This window comes from Peromyscus leucopus, chromosome 2 (genome assembly GCF_004664715.2).
Source record: "Peromyscus leucopus breed LL Stock chromosome 2, UCI_PerLeu_2.1, whole genome shotgun sequence".
NCBI lineage: Eukaryota > Metazoa > Chordata > Mammalia > Rodentia > Cricetidae > Peromyscus > Peromyscus leucopus.
The window spans coordinates 132419550-132441366 of record NC_051064.1 but is presented as its reverse complement, the minus strand read 5'-3'; the positions used below and the strand labels follow the sequence as shown (position 1 = coordinate 132441366).

Genomic DNA, 21817 nt, shown 5'->3' with positions numbered 1-21817 from the left:
TCGCTCAGCCTCCCCAGTGCTGGGACTGTAGGTGTGTGCCACCATGCTCTAGTCTTGAGCCTAATTTCTAATGTGTGCATTTAGAGCTACATGCTTTTCTTTATGCTCTCCTTAGCTGCATCCCATAGTGTTTGCTGTTGTCATCCAGTGCTGGGACGTTACCTCAGACTTGCACAATGGGCAGGTGCTGTGCATCACTGAGCTCTGTCCTCAGCCCACCCATAAGTTTTCTTTTTCTTTTTTTTTTTTTTTTTTTGTTTTTCGAGACAGGGTTTCTCTGTGTAGCTTTGCACCTTTCCTGGAACTCACTTGGTAGCCCAGGCTGGCCTCGAACTCACAGAGATCCGCCTGGCTCTGCCTCCCGAGTGCTGGGATTAAAGGCATGCGCCACCACCGCCCGGCTACCCATAAGTTTTGATATGTTCTGTTTCATTACCATTTAGTTTAAAATATTTTCTAATTACTGTAATAATTTCCTCTTTAACGCAAAAGTTATTTAGAATAACTTGCTTCTTTTTCTTCCTTCCTTTCGTTTTCTTTTTTTTTTAATTTTTTCTGAGACAGGGTTTCTCTGTGTGGCCTTGACGGTCCAGGGACCAGGTTGGCCTTGAACTCACAGAGATCCGCCTGCCTCTGCCTCTCAAGTGTTGGTATTAAAGGGATATACTACCATTGCCTGGCCACTTGCTTAATTTTTAAGCACTTAGATCGCACTGTGTGTGTGTGTGTGTGTGTGTGTGTGTGTGTACGTGTGTATGTGTACATACTGGGCATTGATATTGATGCCTGGGTCTTGTGCAAGCACTCTACCACTGAGACACAGCCCCAGTCCACCAACGAGGACTTCCAACTAATTATCTTCTTGTTATTGATTCCTGGCCTCTAAGCCACTGTGGTCAGCGTAGGAATTCTAAATTTACTCTTTTGAAACTTGACCCTTGCTTCATGGTCCAGCAAGTGGTTAAATTTTGGTAGCTACCCCCTGTATCACATCCCGCCACTGTTGTGTGCAGCGTTCTATGTGGGCCACACTGTCTGCACGTACGCACATGCTCCACTTCAGACACCAGCATGGATGGATTCTATGTATCCGTGCACTCAGCCCCCATGACCACCCTGTGTGGCAGGCTGCTGTTTCTCGTCCTGTAATGACAGGTGACCTCACATAGCAAGTCTGTGGTTGGCAGAACAGGGCTTTATAAAGCTGGCCCTAATGCTGGTTTTGTTGCTTGGTTTCGGGCTGGAGACGGAGCCCCCCGCCTTGCATGCACTGAGCCCCACTTCAGCACTGCGCTCTCTCCCACCCTGAGTTACTTACTTTTGTTTTTGGTTTTGTGTGGTAGTCTCACCAGGAGTGCAGACGGTCCTTGAATGTATGGCGTGGCAGCTCTCCTGCTCCCATTTCCCACATGTTGGGCTTACAGGTCCACAACACCACACCTGGCAGACCTGCCGCACCTGCAGCTGCCCTCTAATGCCAGCACACGCCCGTCGCCTTCCCTAAACTCCCGCAGACTCCCAAGAACCTGTCAGCGGACTGGCTGGTGGGTTTTCTTGCTGTCCCGTGCACAGTTTCTATTCCTAATAGTGGTAGCCCATATAAAAGTCAGTCCATCATATTGCTTTCTCCCCAGACACCAATCACCCTGAGCGTGTGCGTAGGCTGCACTGAAGAGTGTCTCTGGGCAGGAACAAGCAATGGCTGGGATTGCCCCAAAGCTTTGCCCAGTCTATAGCTGAACACCAGACTACTCCACTATCCTGACCTCTGCATGCCATTTGGTCATATGGTCAGGCCACCTCATTCTGTCCAGGCCTCTCATCCTAAGTGGTCAGTCCAATAAATTCCCATAGACTGGACACTTCAGGGAGCTCACATCCAAATGAAGAAATCACATCACCAACCCCCCAGGAGGCCACTAATGCTCCCTGTGTCAACTGCCTCCCAAGGGTAGCCATAATCCCTCCCGATAACACTGTGTATTAATTTTTGCTTGGTTCTGGGCTATGTGTAAGCAGAATCACACGGTAGATGCTTGCCTTGTGCCTGCTTGTTTTGGTGAATATTATGCTCTCTGGAGACCAGACTGTGGCGTGCATGGTCCTAGTGAATGGATGTAGTCTCACTGCTGTGTGGTTCACTCCAGGAATGAATCCGCCACATCTACTTTCTGTTTACTGTTGGTGAGTATCTGGGCAGATTCCGATTTTGGTTGCTTTGAACAATGCTTTGAAGAGAGTGTGTGTAGATTATTTTTGGTAGATACTCGTGTGTCATGTGGCTGTGTGTAGGAGAGGATGGCTAGGTTGCAAGGGTGTGTGTTCATCTTTAGTTGGTGGTGATTGTGCCAATTCATGCTCCACTAAGCAGTGAATGAAAACTTGGTTCTGTGATCTTAATGTCACTTGGAATTGTTTATTGTCGTGGTTTTTTTTTTTTTTTTTTTCTGTTTAGGTGGGTGGAGAATGATTTTGGGAATTCTCGCTTTAACTGAAAGCTTTCATTGTATTATTTGTGAGTGTGTGTGTGTGTGTGTGTGTGTATGTGTGTGTGTGTGTGTGTGTGTGTGTGTGTGTGTGTGTGTGTGTGTGTAGGCCAGAGGTTGATGTTTTCCTTTATTGCTTTCCAACTTATTTTTCGAGACAAGGTCTCACCGAGCCTGGATCTCCTTAGTTCAGCTCAGCTGGCCAGTTACGGCCAGCAAGCCCCAAGCAACCACCTGCCCCTGTCCCCAACCCCCGGGGCTGGGTTGCAGATGCCCACCGGAGTCCTGGCTTTGGCTTGGCTGTTGGGGATCCAGACCAGGTCCTCATGCTTGACCCGAGCCGACTCTTCTGCCCAGCTCTCACTGGCTCTTACCCTTCCGTCCACTGTCCCTGCCTGATGGCCTCTGCTTCCTCACAGAAGTTGATCAAAGTGTTTCCCATTCAGAAGCGGCCCCCTCCATGCTTGTTAAGAGTGTGCAGTGCAGCCCAAGCTAAACTGACCTACCTCCCAGTGCATGTGTGGAAATTTTCATAGCATGTGTGTATGGTGTAATTGTCAGTTATATTAATTGTCAGTTAATTATCTTCAGTCTCATTGAGACCATTTATGTAATTATGATCTTTTTAGACAGGAAAACATATCCACCCATGATCCCGACTCCCTGTTGCAATTGTTTTTCTTGCTCTGGTAAATATCTGTATTTCATGAACGCTACCAGCTGGAGATAAACAGGAACCTGAGTGGAACCTGCTGAAAGTGGAAGGAATGCCTTGGCCCCTATGGAATGGGCCACATGAGCTTTGAACTTTGCATACCTCACATTATTTACTTCTGGTGAGAGAGGGTCTTCGTCATGCCCATTTCATAGATGCAGAAACTGAGGCTCAGGGAGAATGGCCCAAGCAGAACAGCTAGGAAGAGGCAAGGCTGACACATGAACTCTGGTATTTGGAGCCAAAGCCCACTTTCCTCTGCCTCCTCCACCCTTCCCTCCCAGTGCCTGGTGGGATTGCAGCCGAGTCCCTAACCTTCACTCCACTGGAGGACATGATCTTTCTCAAGTGGGAGGAGCCCCAGGAGCCCAATGGCCTCATCACTCAGTATGAGGTGAACAGGGGCCCAGGTGGGAGGTCAAAGTTCCTTCCTGTGCTGTGGCAGAGAGGGAGACCTGGGGGAGGACAGAAGTGGGCCTTAAAGCCACTTCCATGATGGCCAGAGTCTGTGCCCTGTGAGTTCTGAGTGTTGGGGAGGGGCAGCCCAGTACATCTCTAGTTTCCATGGATTATAGTGGATGGTGGGTGGGGTTCCTGGGATAGGACAACCGTCCTTGTCCTGTTCCACCTACCTGCTTCTTCTGCCCCCAGATCAGCTACCAAAGTATCGAGTCCTCGGACCCAGCAGTGAACGTGCCTGGCCCACGACGCACCATCTCCAAACTCCGAAATGAGACTTACCATGTCTTCTCCAACCTGCACCCCGGCACCACCTACCTCTTCTCTGTGCGTGCCCGTACCAGCAAGGGCTTCGGCCAGGCAGCTCTCACTGAGATTACTACCAACATCTCAGGTGAGCTTCCTTGGGAGGGAGCCTTTCGGCTCCAGGGCTCCAAGGATATTGAAGGGTGGAGCAGCCTAGTGTGGGTACAGAGGGCCTAGCTGAGATGAACGAACCATTTAAAGGTTTCAAGTCAGGAGTCAGGACTAAATAGCATGGTCAGGAGACTATGGTGGGTGGAATCAGAGGGCTGAGGTCAGAGGTCAGTGCTTAAGACCGGGGTTCATGGAAGCTTAGATCAGGGGAACATGAGGATAAGGGGGTTGGAGGTGGCCAGGCACCATGCTTGTGTCCCTGTCTCTTCTCAGCTCCCAGCTTTGATTATGCTGACATGCCGTCACCCCTGGGTGAGTCTGAGAACACCATCACAGTGCTGCTGAGGCCGGCCCAGGGTCGCGGAGCACCCATCAGGTGGGAAAACCAGTACGGAGAGGGTAGGCAACAGGCCTCTCCTCTGATCTGGCCAGCTCTCTGGTTATCCTATTTCCTGCCTGGGCCCAGGGTTGAGGAGGGTACATCACGATTCTGGGCAGTGGAAAGCTTGAAGCTACTCATTTCCATTCAAGACCACAGGTCTCTGCTGGTAACTATCATGGGTTTCCTGGACAATGTCCAGTTTGGAGAAGGAACTAGGCCTCCCCAGGGTGGTTCATTAGATGCTTAGGAGAAGTGAAACTCTTGGGGCCTTGTATTTTCTAACTAGTTCTGTTCCTGGAGATACAGGGATGGGCATTCTAGAAGGCTAGGGAACCAGCCAGTTAAGGCCATCTCCATGGGGATGGCCTAGCACATAGCTTTTCTGCTCCCTACTCTCTAGAGGACTCTGGGATTAATTACTGATGTCAGAATGGCTGCCTCTGCTGGCTGTGTGTGTGTGTGTGTGTGTGTGTGTGTGTGTGTGTGTGTGTGTGTGATGGGGAGTGTGTGAGTAGGGTCATCTCAGGGTTACTGTTGTGGTGTGTCTGGCATGGAAACGTGAGGGTAGGTGTGACTTTTGAAAGTCACAGAGCCTCTCTGCCACTTGGGTCTCCTCCTTTAGTGGGGGCTGGAGGCTGGCCCACGAAGGTGGTTAGATTGGTCACATGTCCTAAGTAACCCTCCACCTTCTCATCCTGTCCTTGACCTTCTCTTCCTCACCTGCTGGGTCTCGTCCATATTTGCCTTGGGCTGACTCTGGGGCCCTGTAGGTATTACGTTCTTTGCTGATGTCTCCAGGTCCTTGTGTGGCATCACCAGGGAGGACCTGGGAAACTTCTCCCTCCGTGTCCTCTTGAGGGATCCTGTGAGCTGGACTGGTCAAGCTAGATGGGAATAAGGAGATGGGACATGGTGGACAGGGTGACCCTCATCTCTCTGAGGCTCTGTTTCCTTAGACATCCTTTCAGCTTTGGGCTAATGTGAATTATTGTCACTTCCTGGGGGCATTTGGAGCTGGGGGAGGCTTGACCCTAGCATGGGGGGCTGTTGAGAGGGATCTGGACTGGTGTCTGCAGTAGTTTTGTGACAGGCAGTGAGTGAACTGACTCTCTGCATTGGAAACTGGAGGGAAGGCAGAGGCATTCTCAGGAAAACTGAGGCTTGGGAGTTTCTGTGACTTGCTGGGCTAGAAAGAGGCAGAACGAAGGCCCCCGACCTTCACCACTGAAGGCTTTCTGGGCCCTCTGTGGTCACTTGCACCGTCTGTCCCCTGCCCAGCGTGTACCAGGTGGTTGTGGAGGAAGAGAGGCCACGGCGGCTGCGGCGGGAGCCGGGAGGTCAGGACTGCTTCTCCGTACCTCTGACCTTCGAGACAGCGCTGGCTCGCGGCCTGGTGCACTACTTTGGGGCTGAACTGGCTGCCAGCAGCCTGCTCGAGGCCATGCCCTTCACTGTGGGTGACAACCAGACCTATCGTGGCTTCTGGAACCCACCGCTTGAACCCAGGAAGGCCTACCTCATCTACTTCCAGGCTGCAAGCCACCTGAAAGGGGTGAGGGGCCAGCCGGGTCCTGGTGGTGTAGACTGTGGTAGAGGGCTGTAGGGTGGGGAGCCTTTGGGGGGGACCTACCACTGGGGCCCGAGACCTGGTCCTAGACTCCCCTATACCCTAACCTCTCCTTGAGCCTCACCCTCCCGATCCCAGGCTTCTTCCCACAGATGGCCCAACACTCCTGTTGGCCAGGCTCCCTTATTTCCTGAGGCCCTGCCTTCTCTCAGATACCTCTTCCCAAGACGTCCACCACTAGAGTCCCAGACCCCATCTCCACCCCAGACTTTCCTTCCTCCCTGGGCTCTGCCCTCTTCTCTGGGCTTCTGGAACCTTAGTGCTCCAGCCCTGGCTTCTTCCATTTTCTTTTTAACAGACCCCAGATCTAGTTCCTGCCCTCATGTCTGAGGTTCCACCCCACTTTCTCATGCTGTTTTTGGGTCCTCTGATCTCATTGGTCTCAAGGCACAGCTCCATGGAGTGTCCTTAGTTAACAGTTTGTGTCTGGCATGTGAGTCTTGGCCGAGTACAAGGGATCCCGACCAGGGTTCCTGAGCTGTAAGAGTGTGCGTTTGGGTTTTGTGTCTCTGAGCCCCTTCATCTGTACTTCCAGGAAACCCGGCTGAACTGCATCCGAATTGCCAGGAAAGGTGAGTTGGATGGGTGTCTTCAGCCTTGCCCAGGCATGGCCTCTCATCTGTATGTCTCCAGGGGACCCGGGGCAGACAGGGCTATGAGAGCCTAGGCCTGTGGTTGGCAGGCCCTGGTCAGGAAGGTCTCAACCCCCTGGTGCCCACTTCAGGGGCTTCTTCTCTCAAGCTGGACAACAGGCAGTCTCTCCCACCCTTCACACTCCCCATAGTGACAGAAGGGCCCCTGACAGAGACAGGGACCAGCCTACGGAGAGAAAGCCAAGGTGCTTGTGTCTTGAGGGTGGTGGTCCCTGGTCCCCGGTTCTGGGTTCTGTGTATGTTCCTTTTCCTATGGTGGGAGAGACAGGTGGGGCCAGGCAGGGAGGCTGTGGTGTGAGGACCATCCCTCTTCTAGACATGGAATGTGGTTGGTTACATCCTGGGATGTCTCATCTGTGGCACAGGTACCTTTCCCCTTCCAAGGAGAGCAAGAGGGTAGGCCTGACGGCCCCAGGTGTCCCCAGTTCTCTGTCTGAAGTTCCTGGGGGTGGGGGGACACTCTAGGGGGTGCTAAGAGGAGGTGAGAAGGCTGAGGGAGACTGACCTGGAACATGGAAGGCAGGCTCTTGGCTGAGAGGTGGGGCGAGGAGACAGATCTCTGACTGAAAGGTGAGGCAGTGCCTAGAGGCAGTGCTGGGCCTTGGTGCGTGCGTGTTTGGGCAGCGTGCTCAGCCTCTCGGTGCTGGGATCCTGGCCTGTAGGGCCAGGTGGTCTCTGATTCTCTGTCCTGTTTCTTCTTCCCAGCTGCTTGTAAGGAGAGCAAGCGACCCCTCGAAGTGTCCCAGAGATCCGAGGAGATGGGGCTCATCCTGGGCATCTGTGCAGGTGGCCTCGCCGTCCTCATTCTCCTCCTGGGGGCTATCATTGTCATCATTCGCAAAGGGTGAGTAGGGGCTTCCCGCCCCTGGAGGGCCTGCTGGGCACGGAGGAGCCATGGCGGGGGTTGGTAGAGCAGACCCCGTCAAGCACACCCCCCCCACCCCCCGCCACCGGTGGTAAAGTATGTGGAGGGTTGCCAGCCTGGGCACTGGGCCTGTGGATTAACACACACTGGGCAGCGGGAGTCAGACTCCGCAAAGGGCACTGTTGTGGCTGGAGCACAGGTCTGGCTGGTGCCAGGAGCCACTCTCCAGGAATGAGTACTCTGCCTGGTGCCAAGGAGCGGCGCTGGAAGCAGGCACTGCCCTCCTTTGCCCTACAGGGGCTGTTCCAATAGGACGGCATGGTGGCGACCTGACAGTGACTTGGCCCTCTGGCCAAGGTATCTGCCATGACGGATTGTGCAAGCTCAGAGCCCCAGAGTGCGAGCTGCCAGGGAGCTGAAGGACATCTGGTCTAGTGTTGAGAATGGTTTCAAAGCAGTGGAGCCTGTCAAAGCTGATGATCCCCTCACTTTGCAGAGTGCTGGCCTAGCAGACACAGAGCCCTAGGTTTGGTCCCCAGCCTGGTATAAGCCAGAGATGATGGCACACATGTGTGATCCTAACATTCCAGAGGTGGACGCAGGAGATCAAAAGTCCAAGGCCCATCTTTGTCATCTCTGCTGTCTACTGAGTTCAAGGCTTGCCTGGGCTACAAGAGCTCCCATTTCAAAAACAAAACAAAAGCTCAAAGCGCTAAAACAAAAACAACCTCCCCGCCTGCAGCCCAGTGATTTAAGCTGAGTTGGAGGCAGGGTGGGAACTCTTCAGACCCCTCTGCCTGCAGCCACACACTACCTCGTTCTCACCAGGCGTTTCCAGTACATGGTGGCTCAAGTACCATAATTGAGCCCTAGAGAGGGCAGTGGACCTGCCCAAGGTCACCCTAGGAGCCAGAGGCGGAGCCAGCCTCTTCCTTCCCCATCTGGACTCTGGCTTCCGTAGCCTCTGCTGCTGCCAGGCTGGGCACACACAGGCTGGTTGGCACTGGCTCTCTGGGCTGCCAGGAGCAGATAAGTAGGATCCAGGGAGGGGACAAAGAGCTGGCTAGGGCCATCAGCAGTAGAGATAGGGTGTGCCAGTGGAATGGAGGTTGTGTGGGGGATGGCCTATCCTGGACTCAGGCTCAGACTTTTTTTTTCTTTTGAAGTCGAAGAACAGTGTCTCGAGACACACTATTTTTAATGATCACTTAATGAGGAATGACTGGGTGCCAGGAGCGTTAGCTACTGAGTACCCAGAATGTGCCAGGCGAGGTTCTGGCACTTGGGGTCTATCCGAGAACATTTCCTTCTTGGATCCTGACAAATAGCAGGCCTGGCTCCCTTTTCTCCGACGGAGAAGCTGTAATTAAAGTGAGTGGCCCGCGTCTCTAGGCAAAGTGTGGGGCTCGCTCTGAACTCAGGCTTCTGAACTTCACTGCAGATGTGAAGGCCTCATGGTAGGTTGCCCTGCCAATGGCGAGTCTCTGCACCTGTGCCTGAGAGGGACCTCTAAGTAGAGCGTGGTATAGGAGGCTGTAAGTGGAACCGCTGGGTATATTTGAGTTCCTAGAAATCTCCCCTGAGGAGAGAGAGTCAGCCATGTGGAATATCATCCCCACACCCTGCAAATAGAGCTTTGGCCAGGACAGGGTGGGTCTTAGGTGTATAGTCAGGGTGTCACTAGGAGACCGCCGTCATTAAACAGTCGCTAACTCATCTCAGTAACTGTCCAGGCTATCTTGGGGACCTCTAAGACCATTCTCTCTCCCAGCACTGCATGTTGCTGCTTCCTCTAAAAGTCACTCATTCCCACTGTGGCCATCACTGTGCCCCTGGTCCTGGCCTTGGGGAGCCAGTACACTCCTCAGGGCTCCCCCAGTTTGCATTGTGGGGTCTGAACAGGTATAAGATCAGCCTGTGTTGCAAATATAATGGATTGAGTAGGAGGTACAGCATCCACCCCTGGGCCTGATGGGGCCTTGGGAGGGAGCACCAGAGTTCCTGGGCCAGAGTCCCAAGACAAGTATGCTGAGACCTGGGGGGCTCTGGCCTTTGCCATGACAACTTGTGACTTAGTTTCCTCATCTGTGAAATGGGATTTTTTTTTTCAGTGCTGAAGATTGAGCCCTGAGCCTTGAGCATGCAAGTGTTCTACTAATCAGTAGCAGTCTTAGTTCAATCTGAGGCTTTTTCACACAAGCTTTGGGTATCCAGTGAGAGGGTGGCCTGATTCCTTAATGAGCCCCATAGTCAGAGTCAGTCAAGGTGGGAAGGGTGGGCCCTAGGTTTGCCTAGGCATCCTGCTTGGGCCTCTCTACCCTGCTGGGGCTTCTCCACCCTACTGGGGCTTCTTCACCCTGCCTCTCCTTGACCCTAGCTACTCTCCTTCCTAGGCTGAGGTGTATGTGCTGGGCTGCTGCTCAGGGGCTGTGGAGGCCGCAGAGGAGAGCCTGAGGATGGGGGCTGTCTGCAAAGGCCAGAGCAGGCATGGATGGGGGAAGGTGCCTTTGAGGGTTTGAATACATGTGGATGTGTATGCCAGCGTGTATTTCTGTGTATGAGTGTATGCATACGTGAATCTGTTATGTGTGAGTGTGCATGTGTGTGTGTATTTGTCTCTGCACATGTATGTGTGACTGCAAAAACTGTGCAGCCCTCAGACTCTTCGCCTCCCTCAGCAGCACACTGAGGGAAGGTTCTGGAAGGGCTTTCAGTCTGCGCTCACAGTGACAGTCTGGCCAGTCTTTAGACTAAAGGATGGCCCCTTGACCTGTGTGGTCCCTTCCTTCTGGGAGGGAAGCCTGGTCACATTGCTGTTTCTCTTTGCACGCTGCCAGGAGAGACCGCTATGCCTACTCCTACTACCCGTGAGTAAATTCTGACCACCCCAGGCCCCCAGGGCCTGCCCTCCTGATCATTCTCTCTCTCTCCCTCCCTCTCCGGCTGCCAATGCCAGCCCATTCCACGGCCTCCCTCCCTCATGGCATCTTTACCCTTTACCACAGCAATGCTTCTCTAGTCAGCTGGTTCTGTCCTCCTTCCAGCCACCCTGCAGCTCACATCACCTTCCTGGGGCTCAGTGACCTCTCTCCACTGGGGTTCACCGCCTCCCCTGCCCCTCATACTTCCTGAACCTGTCCCTCACCCTGCTGGTCCCCAGCACCAGCCCCCACATTTCCTCCCCTCACTGCAAGGAATTGCTGACATGGCTGCTTTTCCTCCCCATGAATTCATGTAGATAATTTTTGAACCTAAATTCGGAACTTTTGAGTGTGTACATTAAATTCCATCCACCTCCTCTTCACACTGGGATCAGCCAGAGGCGGGTGGAGTCAGGTGTCCTCCGTCAGCCCCCATGCTCTGTCTCCTGTGGACCTGATGGGTTTGTTTTTGTAGTTTTTCCAGGGAGGCTGAGATCCCCTGGCCGGGAACAGAGCCTTGTGGTTTACCACTGGAGACTGCCTTCTAGGCCAGTATCCACTCACTGAAGGGTTCTATGGGGTCTCACTGTTCAGCCAGCTTGGCAGGGTCTTCTCAGCCTCCACATGGCCCCAGGTCACTTCTGTGTAGATATCCTGCCCAGAAGCTGTGCTTCCGCTTCATATCCGAGAGCCTGGGAGTCACAGACTGAGGTCTCCACCCACGAAGTGTCCCAAGCAGGGCAGCTCTCCTCCTTCTGCCACATTCATTTGCTGGCCAGGCAGGTGGGTGATAGGATTCGTGGAGCTGGTGCTCCCTGGGAGACCCCTGAGCTGGCAGAGCAGACCCTGGCCCACCCTCAGAAGGCCCTGGTTCTCCTGCAGGATGGAGGGAGCCCCAGGCAGGGGCTTGCAGGAGGCGGGTGTTTGGGGCTATCTGGGTTACTCTCCTTCCGGTTTGTGGGAGTGTGGCTCTGCAGTAACACCTAATTAGGTCTAGAGTGAGCTGGCGCTCTGTCTCCTGAGACCTTGGGGCCAGAAGGCATAGGAAACAAGGTCCTAGCTATCATGGCTGCTATTGGCTGGTGAGTGAAGAGGATAGGCCATGCCGCTTCTGTATCTGGAGATACATTCGCCATGCTGCTGACTCCTGATCCCAAGGCTCTGAGAGCTGGACCTGCCCTCCCATCTCGGGGAGCTGTTGGCTCCACTCACAGTTCCAGAGTCTCCAACTGTCCCCTTCTGCAGGAAGCCAGTGAACATGACTAAGGCCACAGTCAACTACCGCCAGGAGAAGAGTCACATGATGGGTGCTGTGGACCGCAGCTTCACGGACCAGAGCACCCTGCAGGAGGATGAGCGCCTGGGCCTGTCCTTCATGGATGCTCCTGGCTACAGTCCTCGGGGTAAGTACTGGCCATCCCAACCCCCAGGCTCACAGGTCACAGGACGGAGTCCTGCCTTCTGTGTGCTAATGTTGGCCCAGAAATGCTTTAAAGAATGCACGGGGTTGGAGGGGCTTACAGGAACTCTGCCAGCACAGCAGGGAGGTGATGAGCACACCCTCACCTCTTATTGGGCATCTCCTGCTCACCACACTGGGGTCCAGTAGTTGGGGGTGTGGAGACAACCAGTCTGCAGTCACACAGCCCTGGACTGGCCTCTGAGATCTCTTCTTTATAAGGCCTGAGTGACCTAGGGCAAGTTGCTTAATTAAGCTCTCTAGACGTCTGTTTCTTCACATCCGAAGTGGGAAGAAGGTCACCTCTGCTGGTAGACCAGTTCTCCACAGGGCTGCTGTGATGTCCAAATGAGATAGCATATGTGAATTACTTGGTGTTGTGTCCCAATTGCCAGAGCAGAGAGAGTCACCTGCTAGGCGCTGGGCCCTGACTTCTTTTGTTCGCCACCTTTTTACTTTGTTGTTGTTGTTTTGGTGTTTTGAGGCAGGGTTTCTCTGTTTCACTCCATAGACCAGCATAGCCTTGAACTAACAGGGATCCACCTGCCTCTGCCTCCTGAGGGCTGAGATTAAAGGCGTGCACCATCACCACCTGGCTAGTGTTGATTTATACAAAAGAAATAGAGAACACCACTGAGACACTGCTTGCGCCTAAAGCCATAATCATACCGAGTACCAGTGAACCACTGGCTGCTCAGAACTGTAGCAGAGTCCTGCTTCCCAGCTACCCCTGCTGCCCTCTCGGATAAATACTCCCTGAAACTTTTATTCACAATTATCTTGCCTTCGTCTTAAAAGATTTTTTTAAATTTTGTTTTATGTGTGTCTGCCTGTATGTCTGTCTGTATGTACACCACGTGCTTGCAGCACCAAAGGAGGACAGTAGAGGGCATTGTGTTCCCCTGGAGGTGGTGTGGTTATTGGTAACTGAACCCTGGTCCCTTGCAAAAGCAGTATGTTCTGGGAGGTGGTACAGTGGCAGATGCTCATGTAGCACATAGGAGGCCCTGGGTTCTAACCTCGGCACCCCTCACAAAAAAGACATCAGAAAGTAAACAACAAAAGAGCAACGAGCCCTCAACATCTGCACCGTCTCTCCAGTCTGTCTGCCCAACTATCTGGCCTTTTAAGGTCAGTTATTCCATGTGTACATATTCCCTAAAGAGCACACTGTGTAATTTTACTCATGTTCTAGCTTTGTAAGAAGGAACCCACAGGCTGTTGTTCAAGCCAATGTCATGTTCTCACACTTGCCCATGTGGACATTCGGCTTTGCTGTCTTTCATGAACTGTTCTCTGGTGTATGGTTATGTCACAGTTGCGTTCTTTGTGACTATTTATCACTTCTGGTCTCCTGTTGGCACAGTGGGGCTTCTGAGAACCATTACGCAGGTCTTTAGACACTCCTGCCTGTGAGATCCTAGACGTCGACTCACTGGATGATGAAGTACGTGCGCCTTCCACCTCCTGAGACGGGACGAGGATGTTTCCCAAAGCAGTTTCGCTTCGCCCCTTCTCGTGTGAGAGGCTTTGTTGCTGTACACCAGGATTAGGATTCACCAGCCTCCTTTCCTTTGCGGAGCTGGTTTGTATGGAAGGGTGATTTTCTATAGTCTTCATTTGCATTTCTCTGAGCGCTAATGAGGTTGAACACATTTTCCAGGCATGATTGGCATTCAGGCCTCTTCTTCCGTGAAACGCCTGCTCACATCTTTCACCTCATTTTCTGTTAGGTTTTTTTGGTTGCTTTCTTAGTGGTTTTTAGGAGTTCTTTATATATTCAGGATAATAATCATTTGCTGCCTATGAATTGCAAATATCTTTCCCCAGTTTGTAGCTCGTCTTTCCGGGTTATTTATAGCATCTTTAGAGGAATAGGAAAGTCTTTATTTTAATGTCCTTACATTTGCCAGTTCTTTTCTCTGTGACTTCCTCTTTCTGTTGTTCTTTGATTTCTTCTCAGGGGCCAGGAAGATGACTCTGTGGGTAAAGCGCTTGCCGCACAAGTGTGAGGACCTGAGTTCAAGCCCCAGAACCAACCTTTCAAAGGCCAAGCAAGGGCTGGAGAGGTGGTTCAGCCTTTAAGGGCTAGGCACACGAGGTCCCCAGAGCTTACTGGTCAGCTAGTGGAGCCGAAGTGGTGAGCTCCAGGTCCAGGGAGAGACCCGTCCTGAAAAATGAGGTGGAGAGGGCACCCAGTGTCAGCCTCTGACTTCCACACGCATGGGCACCCACCCACAGCTACATCCACAGGAGTGTGCACATGCACACATACACACACATCCCCGCCCCACATATACACACGCATACACACACACACAACATACACACACACACCACACACATACACATATATACACATGTACACACATGCACACACACATACACATGCATACACATTCATACATACATACACACACGTCATTAAGCATTTTTAACCCTTAGTTCCCTCAAACTTCATATTTTGCAATTCATATTTAAATCTTTCTCTGAAATCTATTTTTGTGAGTGGCGTGAATTAAGGATTTTCTTTAATCTGCAGGAATAATGGGCAACTTCTGTATCATTTTCTCTCCTAAAAGCCTGCTTTGATTTATTTTCTGTGTATCTGACCTGGGGTGGGGAGGCTCGTGCCACTGTGGACATGCAGAGGCTGGAGGACAACTTTGTGAGTCTGTCTTCTTCCTCTGCATTTTGGTGGGTTTGGGGAATCAAAGTCAGGTCGCCAGGCTTGTGCGGCAGGCGCCTTTACCTGCTGAGACCTCTCACTGTCCCCATCAGTCCGCCCAGTGCTGTGATGTGTGGACTGAGTTCTGGTTCTCTTCTATCGGGCCGGTTTTGTGGCCCCTGGGCTGAAGTCATGGGGTGCTCTTAGCTGTCTTGGTATCTGAGATGTACCCACCCGCTTTGCTCTTCATGTGTTTTGTGTCTTCAATCTCTTTGCCAACGAATTTTAGAACTATTTTCGAGTGGCTTCATATCAGATCTATGGATCAATTTTAAGAGAACTGAGGTCTTACAAGACATCTTTCCTCTCATGGACGCTGTGCATGACCATGACACGTCGCCTTGCTAACTTACTCTACATTTTTCTCCATAAACTCTTGTACATCCTTTGGGAGCTATGTCGGCTCTTTACTCTTTGGTGCTGAGGACTGAACCCAGGCTTGGTGCACGCTAAGGGCAGTGTCTTACACTAAGCTGTACCTTCTCCAGGTCGCCTACTCAGGAACTTAAAATTGTGTGTGTGTGTGTGTGTGTGTGTGTGTGTGTAGGTCAGAGGACAATTTTTAGGAGTCAGTTCTTTTCTTCTACTTTGTGGGTCCCCCAGGATTTGAACTCAGATCATCAGGTTTAGTGGCAAGCCCCCTTTCCTGCTGAGCGATTCATTTTACTAGTTCTTATTTTTTACTTCGATTGCAAGCAGTGCACTTAAAAACAGCTCCTTCCCTTGATCTCTCCATCATTTCTTTTTTTTTTTTCTCTTTCTCTTTTGGAGACAGGATTTCACTGTAGCTCTGGCTGTCCTGGAACTTACTCTGTAGACCAGGCTGGCCTGAAACTCACAGAGATTCTCTTGCCTCTGCCTCCAGAGTGATTGGATTAATGGTGTGTGCTACCACACCCAGCTTGTAGTTGATTTTTGATACGTGGCTTGACCTTAAGTTCATACTCCTCCATAGACGTTCTTATATCTAATGTATCTGCAGAATCTTTCAGGTTTCCAGTGTCGCAAAGGATCTGCAGACACCAGCACTTCCATTTCTTCTAGGACAGGGGTTCTCAACCTTCCTAACGCCTCGACCCTTTAATACAGTTCCTCATGTTGTGGTGACGTCCAATCATCAAATTATTTTGTTGCTACTTCATAACCGTAATTTTGCTACTGTTATGAGTCACAATGTAAATATCTGATGTGCAGGATATCTGATATGTGAACCCCCTCCAAGGGGTCTTGACCCACATCGTTGAGAAACACTGTTCTAGGCTTTTCTTTCCATGGTTTTCTGAACTTCACTGTTGAGTACCTTGTGGTGGTCTGAAAGAAAATGGTCCCCAAAGGGTAGTGGCACTATTAGGAGCTGTGGCTTTGTTGGAGGAAGTGTGTCACTGTGGAGGCGGGCTTTGAAGTCTCATATATGCTCAAGCCACACCCAGTGTCTCAGACTACTTCCTGTTGCCTACGGATCAAGATGTAAAGTTCTCAGCTCCTTCTCCAGCACCATGTCTGCCTGCATGCCACCGTGTCCCACCATGATGATAATGGACTGACTTCTGAACTATAAGCCGTCCCATTAATTGTTTTCCTTTGTAAGAGTTGCTGTGGTCATGGTATTTGGTCTTAGCAATTGAAGCTCTAAATACATACCTGTAGTATTATAGTGAGTAGAAGTGTCATAGCAGGTAGGCATCTTTGTCTTGAGTTATTGGCTTTATGAAGATGCTTCCAACATTTAAACATGGAGACTGGTTTGATGAGGGTTTGGGGGTTAATAATTCCCTTCAGTTTTCAGTTTGCTAAGTGGGTTTTAGACTAAACAGTCATTAAACTTACCAGCCGTTCTTGCCTGTGCTTACTGCAATAGCCATGGTTTCCCTTTCATTTGTTAATGAAGTGAGTGACACTGTTACATCTTCGAACTTATTGTAGCCATTGTTCAAGATCTTCAAGAGGTCTTTCTGGGTAGGCTCTTCTCCGACAAGGTTCTGCTTTGTACTTCTCCTGTCTGGTTTTGGTGTCAGAATTTTAAAAATGCACTGGGTTTCTGCTCTTTTTCCTTTATCATGGACAGTTAGACTTATTCACTTCTGGAAAGTTTGGTGGGATTCATCAAAAAACAATCTTTTCAGTTGTTGTTTTCTTTATGGAAAGATTTAAAATTTCTTTTAAAAATATTACATTTTGCTGGGCATGGTGATGCATGCCTTTAATTCCTGTACTCCAGAGGCAGGGGTGGGCAGATCTCTATGAATTTGAGGCCAGCCTGCTGTTCTACATAGTGAGTTCCAGGATAGCCAGGGCTATGTAGTGAGACCCTATCTCAAAAAATACCAAAATAGCCAGGTGTTAGTGGTGCACGCCTTTAATCCCAGCACTTGGGAGGCAGAGGCAGGCGGATCTCTGTGAGTTCGAGGCCAGCCTGGTCTACAAAGTGAGTTCCAGGACAGCCAGGGCTACACAGAGAAACCCTGTCTCAAAAAACAACAACAAAACAAAAAACAAACCCAAAGTAAACAAATAAGAACCCTTAAGGCTCTTAAAAAAAAGGTGTTAAGTTGGGGTTGGCACAGGCCTTGCTACTGAGTGCCCTTGGAAAAGGCGGAATGGGGGTGGGGGATGGGGGAAGAAAGAGAGATGAATGAACTGTAGTTCCTCTCCTAGGGAACTCAAGGACTAATTGAGGAGTCCAGAGTAATCCTGGGAAATGAGACCAGGGCCACCACCTTTTAAGCGTTGGAGACAATTAGTGCTATTTATATATTTTTTACATATTTTCTGTGCATATATGTGTGTGTCTGCAGGTATGTGAGTGCCACTGTGTGTGTGTGTGTGTGTGTGTGTGTGTGTGTGTGTGTGTGTGTGTGTGTGTATGTGGGTGGTCAGCGGACAGCTAGTAAGAGTTCTCTCCTTTTACTGTGCGGGTCTTGAGGATTGAACTCAGGTCGGCAGAGTCGGTGACGGGTACCTCGACCCACTGAGCCGTTTCCCCAGCCCAAGATGTAAAATTTATCATCACCGTCTTTAAATGAGCCAGGCCTTCAGACTTTCTGTTTTTGAGTCACTTTAGATTTTTTGATATGTCTATAAAAATATCACACATATATCAGAAAACGATGCAATTGGTGTTACATTTGTCTGGGAATTTGTCTGTTTCATGTACATTTTCAAGTTCGATGTGCACTTACTTCCTTTTTGCAGTTTTCCTTCTCGAATTCTCACAGTTTTACATTACTTGGTAGTAATCATCAACCTTCATTTTACCAAAAACAAAACAAAACAAAACAAAACAAAACCTAAAAAACCAAACAGGAAAAAGGAGGGCTGGGGATGTGTCTCATGGGATGGCATGATTGCTTGATGTGAAGGAAGTCCTGGGTTAGATCACAAGCATTACATTCATAGGGCGTGGTGACTCATGCCTATAACCCCAGCATTTGGGTGGTGAAGGCGGGAGTTATCCTTGGTTACAATAAGGATGTTGAAGCCAGCCTGGGCTACCTGAGACCTATCTCAAAAGCAAATAAATGAGCAAACAATTGAGCAGAAAGAAAAGAGGAAAAAGAGGCTCAGAGAGGGGAAATCACTTGTCCAGGTCACATAGTCAGAGGTGGTCTTTCTGAATGGCCAACGCTTGTGTGTGCTGCATGGGGCTGGCTCTGAGGGCAAGAAAGATTTAGGAGTCGGAGGTGGGGAGGACAGGCATGTAGGATGAGGAGCAACAGATGCAAGTGCTTGGAGGTGAGCATAGGAGGGACCAGAGCCATTCCCACTGGGCTGGACACACGTGGTGGGCATGGGGAGAGTGGGTGTTGAGGTAGGGTGGTGTCTTAGTTAGGGTTTCTATGGCTGAGAAGAGACACTATGACCACAGCAGGAAAACATTTAGTTGGGGCTGGCTTACAGTTCAGAGGCTAGTCTATTGTTATGGAAGGGGAGCATGGCGGCCATGCAGGCAGACATGGTGCTGGAGAGGTAGCTGAGAATTCTACATCTGGATTGGCAGGCAGTAGGAAGAGCAAGTGAGCCACTGGGCCTGGCTTGAGCTTCTGAAGCCTCAAAGCTCACTGGGAGTGACACACTTCCTCCAACAAGGCCACACCTACTCCGACAAGGCCACGTTGAATAGTGTGACTCCCTATGGGCCTATGGGAGCCATTTTCATTCAAACCACCACAGGAGGGCACAGGCCTTGCAGCTGAGTGCCATTGGAAAAGGGGCGATTTGGTTGGTGGTGGGATGGGGAGGGTGGACACAGTGAAGGCCAGCTTACAGTATCTGGAAAACCATGTGTCTAGGAGACTGGAGCTGAGTCTTAGCTCTCTCTCATGCTTTGTCTACTCATGACCACTTGGCTCAACCTCCCCTTTCTTGTCTTTTCCAAATACCAGAGACCCAGTTTGGGTTTACAACAGAAAACCATATTGCATTCATTCGATCTTTTCAGTGCCCTGATACAAGTAGCTTCAGGAAGGAAGCTATTTTTATTATTATTTTATTATTACTAAAGCTATTATATATTATTATTTTGGCTCACTGTTTCAATGGTTTTAGTCCCATAGTGTGAGAAGGGGACAGCAGAGTAGAACTGCTCACACCAGGCCACCAGGAAGCAGAGGTGTTGACTGCCTGTCCTGGCTTTCTCCCTCTTCCCTACCTACCAGGACCCCAGCCTGTTTCCACCCTGTCCCACTCCCAGCAGCATTGGGGTTACAAGCATATGCTGCTGTGCCTGATTTTTTTTATGCGGGCAACTATGGATCATGCCTCCTTGGCAAGCTCTTACCCATGGAGCCATTTGCCCAGTCCCTGGGAACAATCACCCTGCTAGTAGGTGAACAGTTGGTCCTCGGGGCAGAAATAGGGATGGGGTGGAAAGTGCTTCTTAGATCCCATAGCTAAGGGAATGGGGGCCTGGCTTCTCTGAGCCCAGGAAACCAGGTCATGGCATATGACTCCACCCTTTTCTGGTGGTCTCATCTGTTGAGTATCTTGTCTTGTTCTTCGGCTCAGCTATAAGCTACCTAGATTCAGCTTTGGCTTCACATCTGGTTTCAGTCTGGTTCTTGCTCATCAGAGACTGACTGTACCTCTGTGTCTGCTGGTCACGTGGGCTGATCGGGATCTGTGGGATAAGCGGTCAATTTCCTGTCACCCTCATTGGTTCTCTTTCTACCTGGTGTTCACTTTGTGAGCCATTGGCTCTGTGTTCACAGCAAACCCCTGAGCTGAGTTCTTTGAGACAGCAGAAATCCTTTGTGTATGCACGTGTGTATGTACATGTGTGTCTGTGTGTGCTTGTGTGTATACATGTATGTGTGTATTCGTGTGTGTGTGTGTGTGTGTGTGTGTGTGTGTGTGTGTGTGTATGCATTTGGATGCCAGAAGTTGACATCAGGTGTCCTCAGTTCCTCATCATCTGAGACAGGGTCTCTCACTGACCCTGTAGTTCACACTAGGCTAGACTGTTTAGTCAGTGAGCTGCCAAGGATTTTTGTTTGTTTGTTTGTTTATTGCCTCTGCCTTCCTAGCACTGGGGTTACCAGCCCAAGCCACCATGCCTGGATCTTTTTACGTAAGTGCTGGGGATTGAACTCAGGTCAGATGGTTTGTGTAACAAGTGCTCTGTCCTCTGAGCCATCTCCCCAGCCCTAGAAACTCTTCTTGAAGTCTTGCATTTCCTCACCTTGTGTAGTCCTGGCTGCTTCTTGGAACTGGCTTTTCAGGCTGGACCAGTGTCTTACAATGGAAGGACCATGCATTCAGTGGGTTAGCTGCCCTGGCTTTCAGGGACTTCCTCTCCTGGACACAGTGCCAGGGAGTGCCGTGGGTGGTGCTACCCAGGGCCGGGCTCTCTGGGTGAATCTTACACGTTGTCTCATTATTTCACACTGATAGTGGCCTGTTGAGCAGCATCAGTTTTTACTTCATTTGACCTGTAAAAGTAGGAGTTTAGAGGGACTCAACAGCATCCCAAGGTCATGTGTAGAGCTGGGATTCAATCTCAGATCTGCCTGACTCCAGAGGCTCCTGGCAGTCTCCACCCCACTGTGTTGCAGCCCCTGAGGATGTCTTTGTAAAACACAAAGAGCCCTCCATGGTGAGTCGTGAAGCCCCCTCCTTCCATTTGTCTCTTGAATATTTCAGATGCACACCAACATGCTGGAAGCCCCGAGAGGTCTTACTGGGAATAAACCTGCTTATTTTTGTTTACATCAGAATTGTACAGACTCCTTTTTTTTTTATTAAGAGATTTTCTATTCATTTTACATACCAACCACAGATTCTCCTATCCTCCCTCCTCCCACCCTGTCCTTCCCAGTTCCCCCTCCAACCCACCCTCCATTCTCACCTCCTCCAAGGTCAGGTCTCCCATGGGGAGTCAGCATTCAGTTGAGGCAGGTCCAAGCCCCTCCTCCCTGCACCAAGGCTGCTCACAGAGTGTCTCACCATAGGCACTAGGCTCCAAAAAGCCGGCTCATGCACTAAGGACAGGTCCCGAACCCAGTGCCTGGGGGCCTCCTAAACAGTCCAAGCTAAACAACTGTCTTGCTTATCCAGAGGGCCTAGCCCAGTACCATGGGGGCTCCTCAGCTATTGGTCCACAGTTCATGCGTTTCTACTAGTCTGGCTTCTTATTTTTGTTTACATCAGAGTTGCACAGATTCCTTTAAACACAGATCTCCTCCTCTCTTTACCGAATTTGTGTGTGTGTGTGTTTATGGGAGCCTGCACGTGTATATATAAGTGTTCACATGTACATGCATATGTGTGCAATTACTCGTATGTGCATACACATGTGTGTAAGTATGTGCACACGCGTATCCACATATTTGCAGTCTCGTGTGGAGTCCAGAGGTTTTGGGGATGTCTTCCTCAGTGGCTCCTTATCTTGTGAGACAGGGTTTCTCTGGACTCAGAACTGCCAGATTCAGCTAGACTGGCTGTCTAGCAAGCCCCCAGGACACATCTGCTTCTGCTTTTCATGTTGTTGGGGTTAAAGGTGTCTGCCACTGTGCCCAGCTTTTTACTTGGATGCTGGGGATCTGAACTCAGGTCCTCAAGCTTGCACAGGGAACACTTTGCCTACTCAGCCATCTTGAACAATTACTGT

The 21817-nt window shown here is 50.5% G+C and overlaps 1 protein-coding gene across 6 annotated transcripts in view; it reads left to right on the top strand.

Moving 5' to 3' along the window:
- The window catches only part of Ptpru (protein tyrosine phosphatase receptor type U), a 76051-nt gene that overhangs the window by 32732 nt on the left and 21502 nt on the right, over nucleotides 1-21817 (top strand). For 3 of the 6 annotated variants that reach the window (XM_028887584.2, XM_037202984.1, XM_028887583.1), the window contains exons 9-16: nucleotides 3486-3595; nucleotides 3853-4054; nucleotides 4351-4453; nucleotides 5738-6011; nucleotides 6622-6658; nucleotides 7445-7583; nucleotides 10442-10471; nucleotides 11771-11928. In XM_028887584.2, coding sequence (XP_028743417.1) covers nucleotides 3486-3595; nucleotides 3853-4054; nucleotides 4351-4453; nucleotides 5738-6011; nucleotides 6622-6658; nucleotides 7445-7583; nucleotides 10442-10471; nucleotides 11771-11928 — 1053 coding nt within the window. The remainder of the gene's footprint in view (nucleotides 1-3485; nucleotides 3596-3852; nucleotides 4055-4350; nucleotides 4454-5737; nucleotides 6012-6621; nucleotides 6659-7444; nucleotides 7584-10441; nucleotides 10472-11770; nucleotides 11929-21817) is intronic. The other 3 variants (XM_028887588.2, XM_028887587.1, XM_028887585.1) reach the window with 1 other exon arrangement.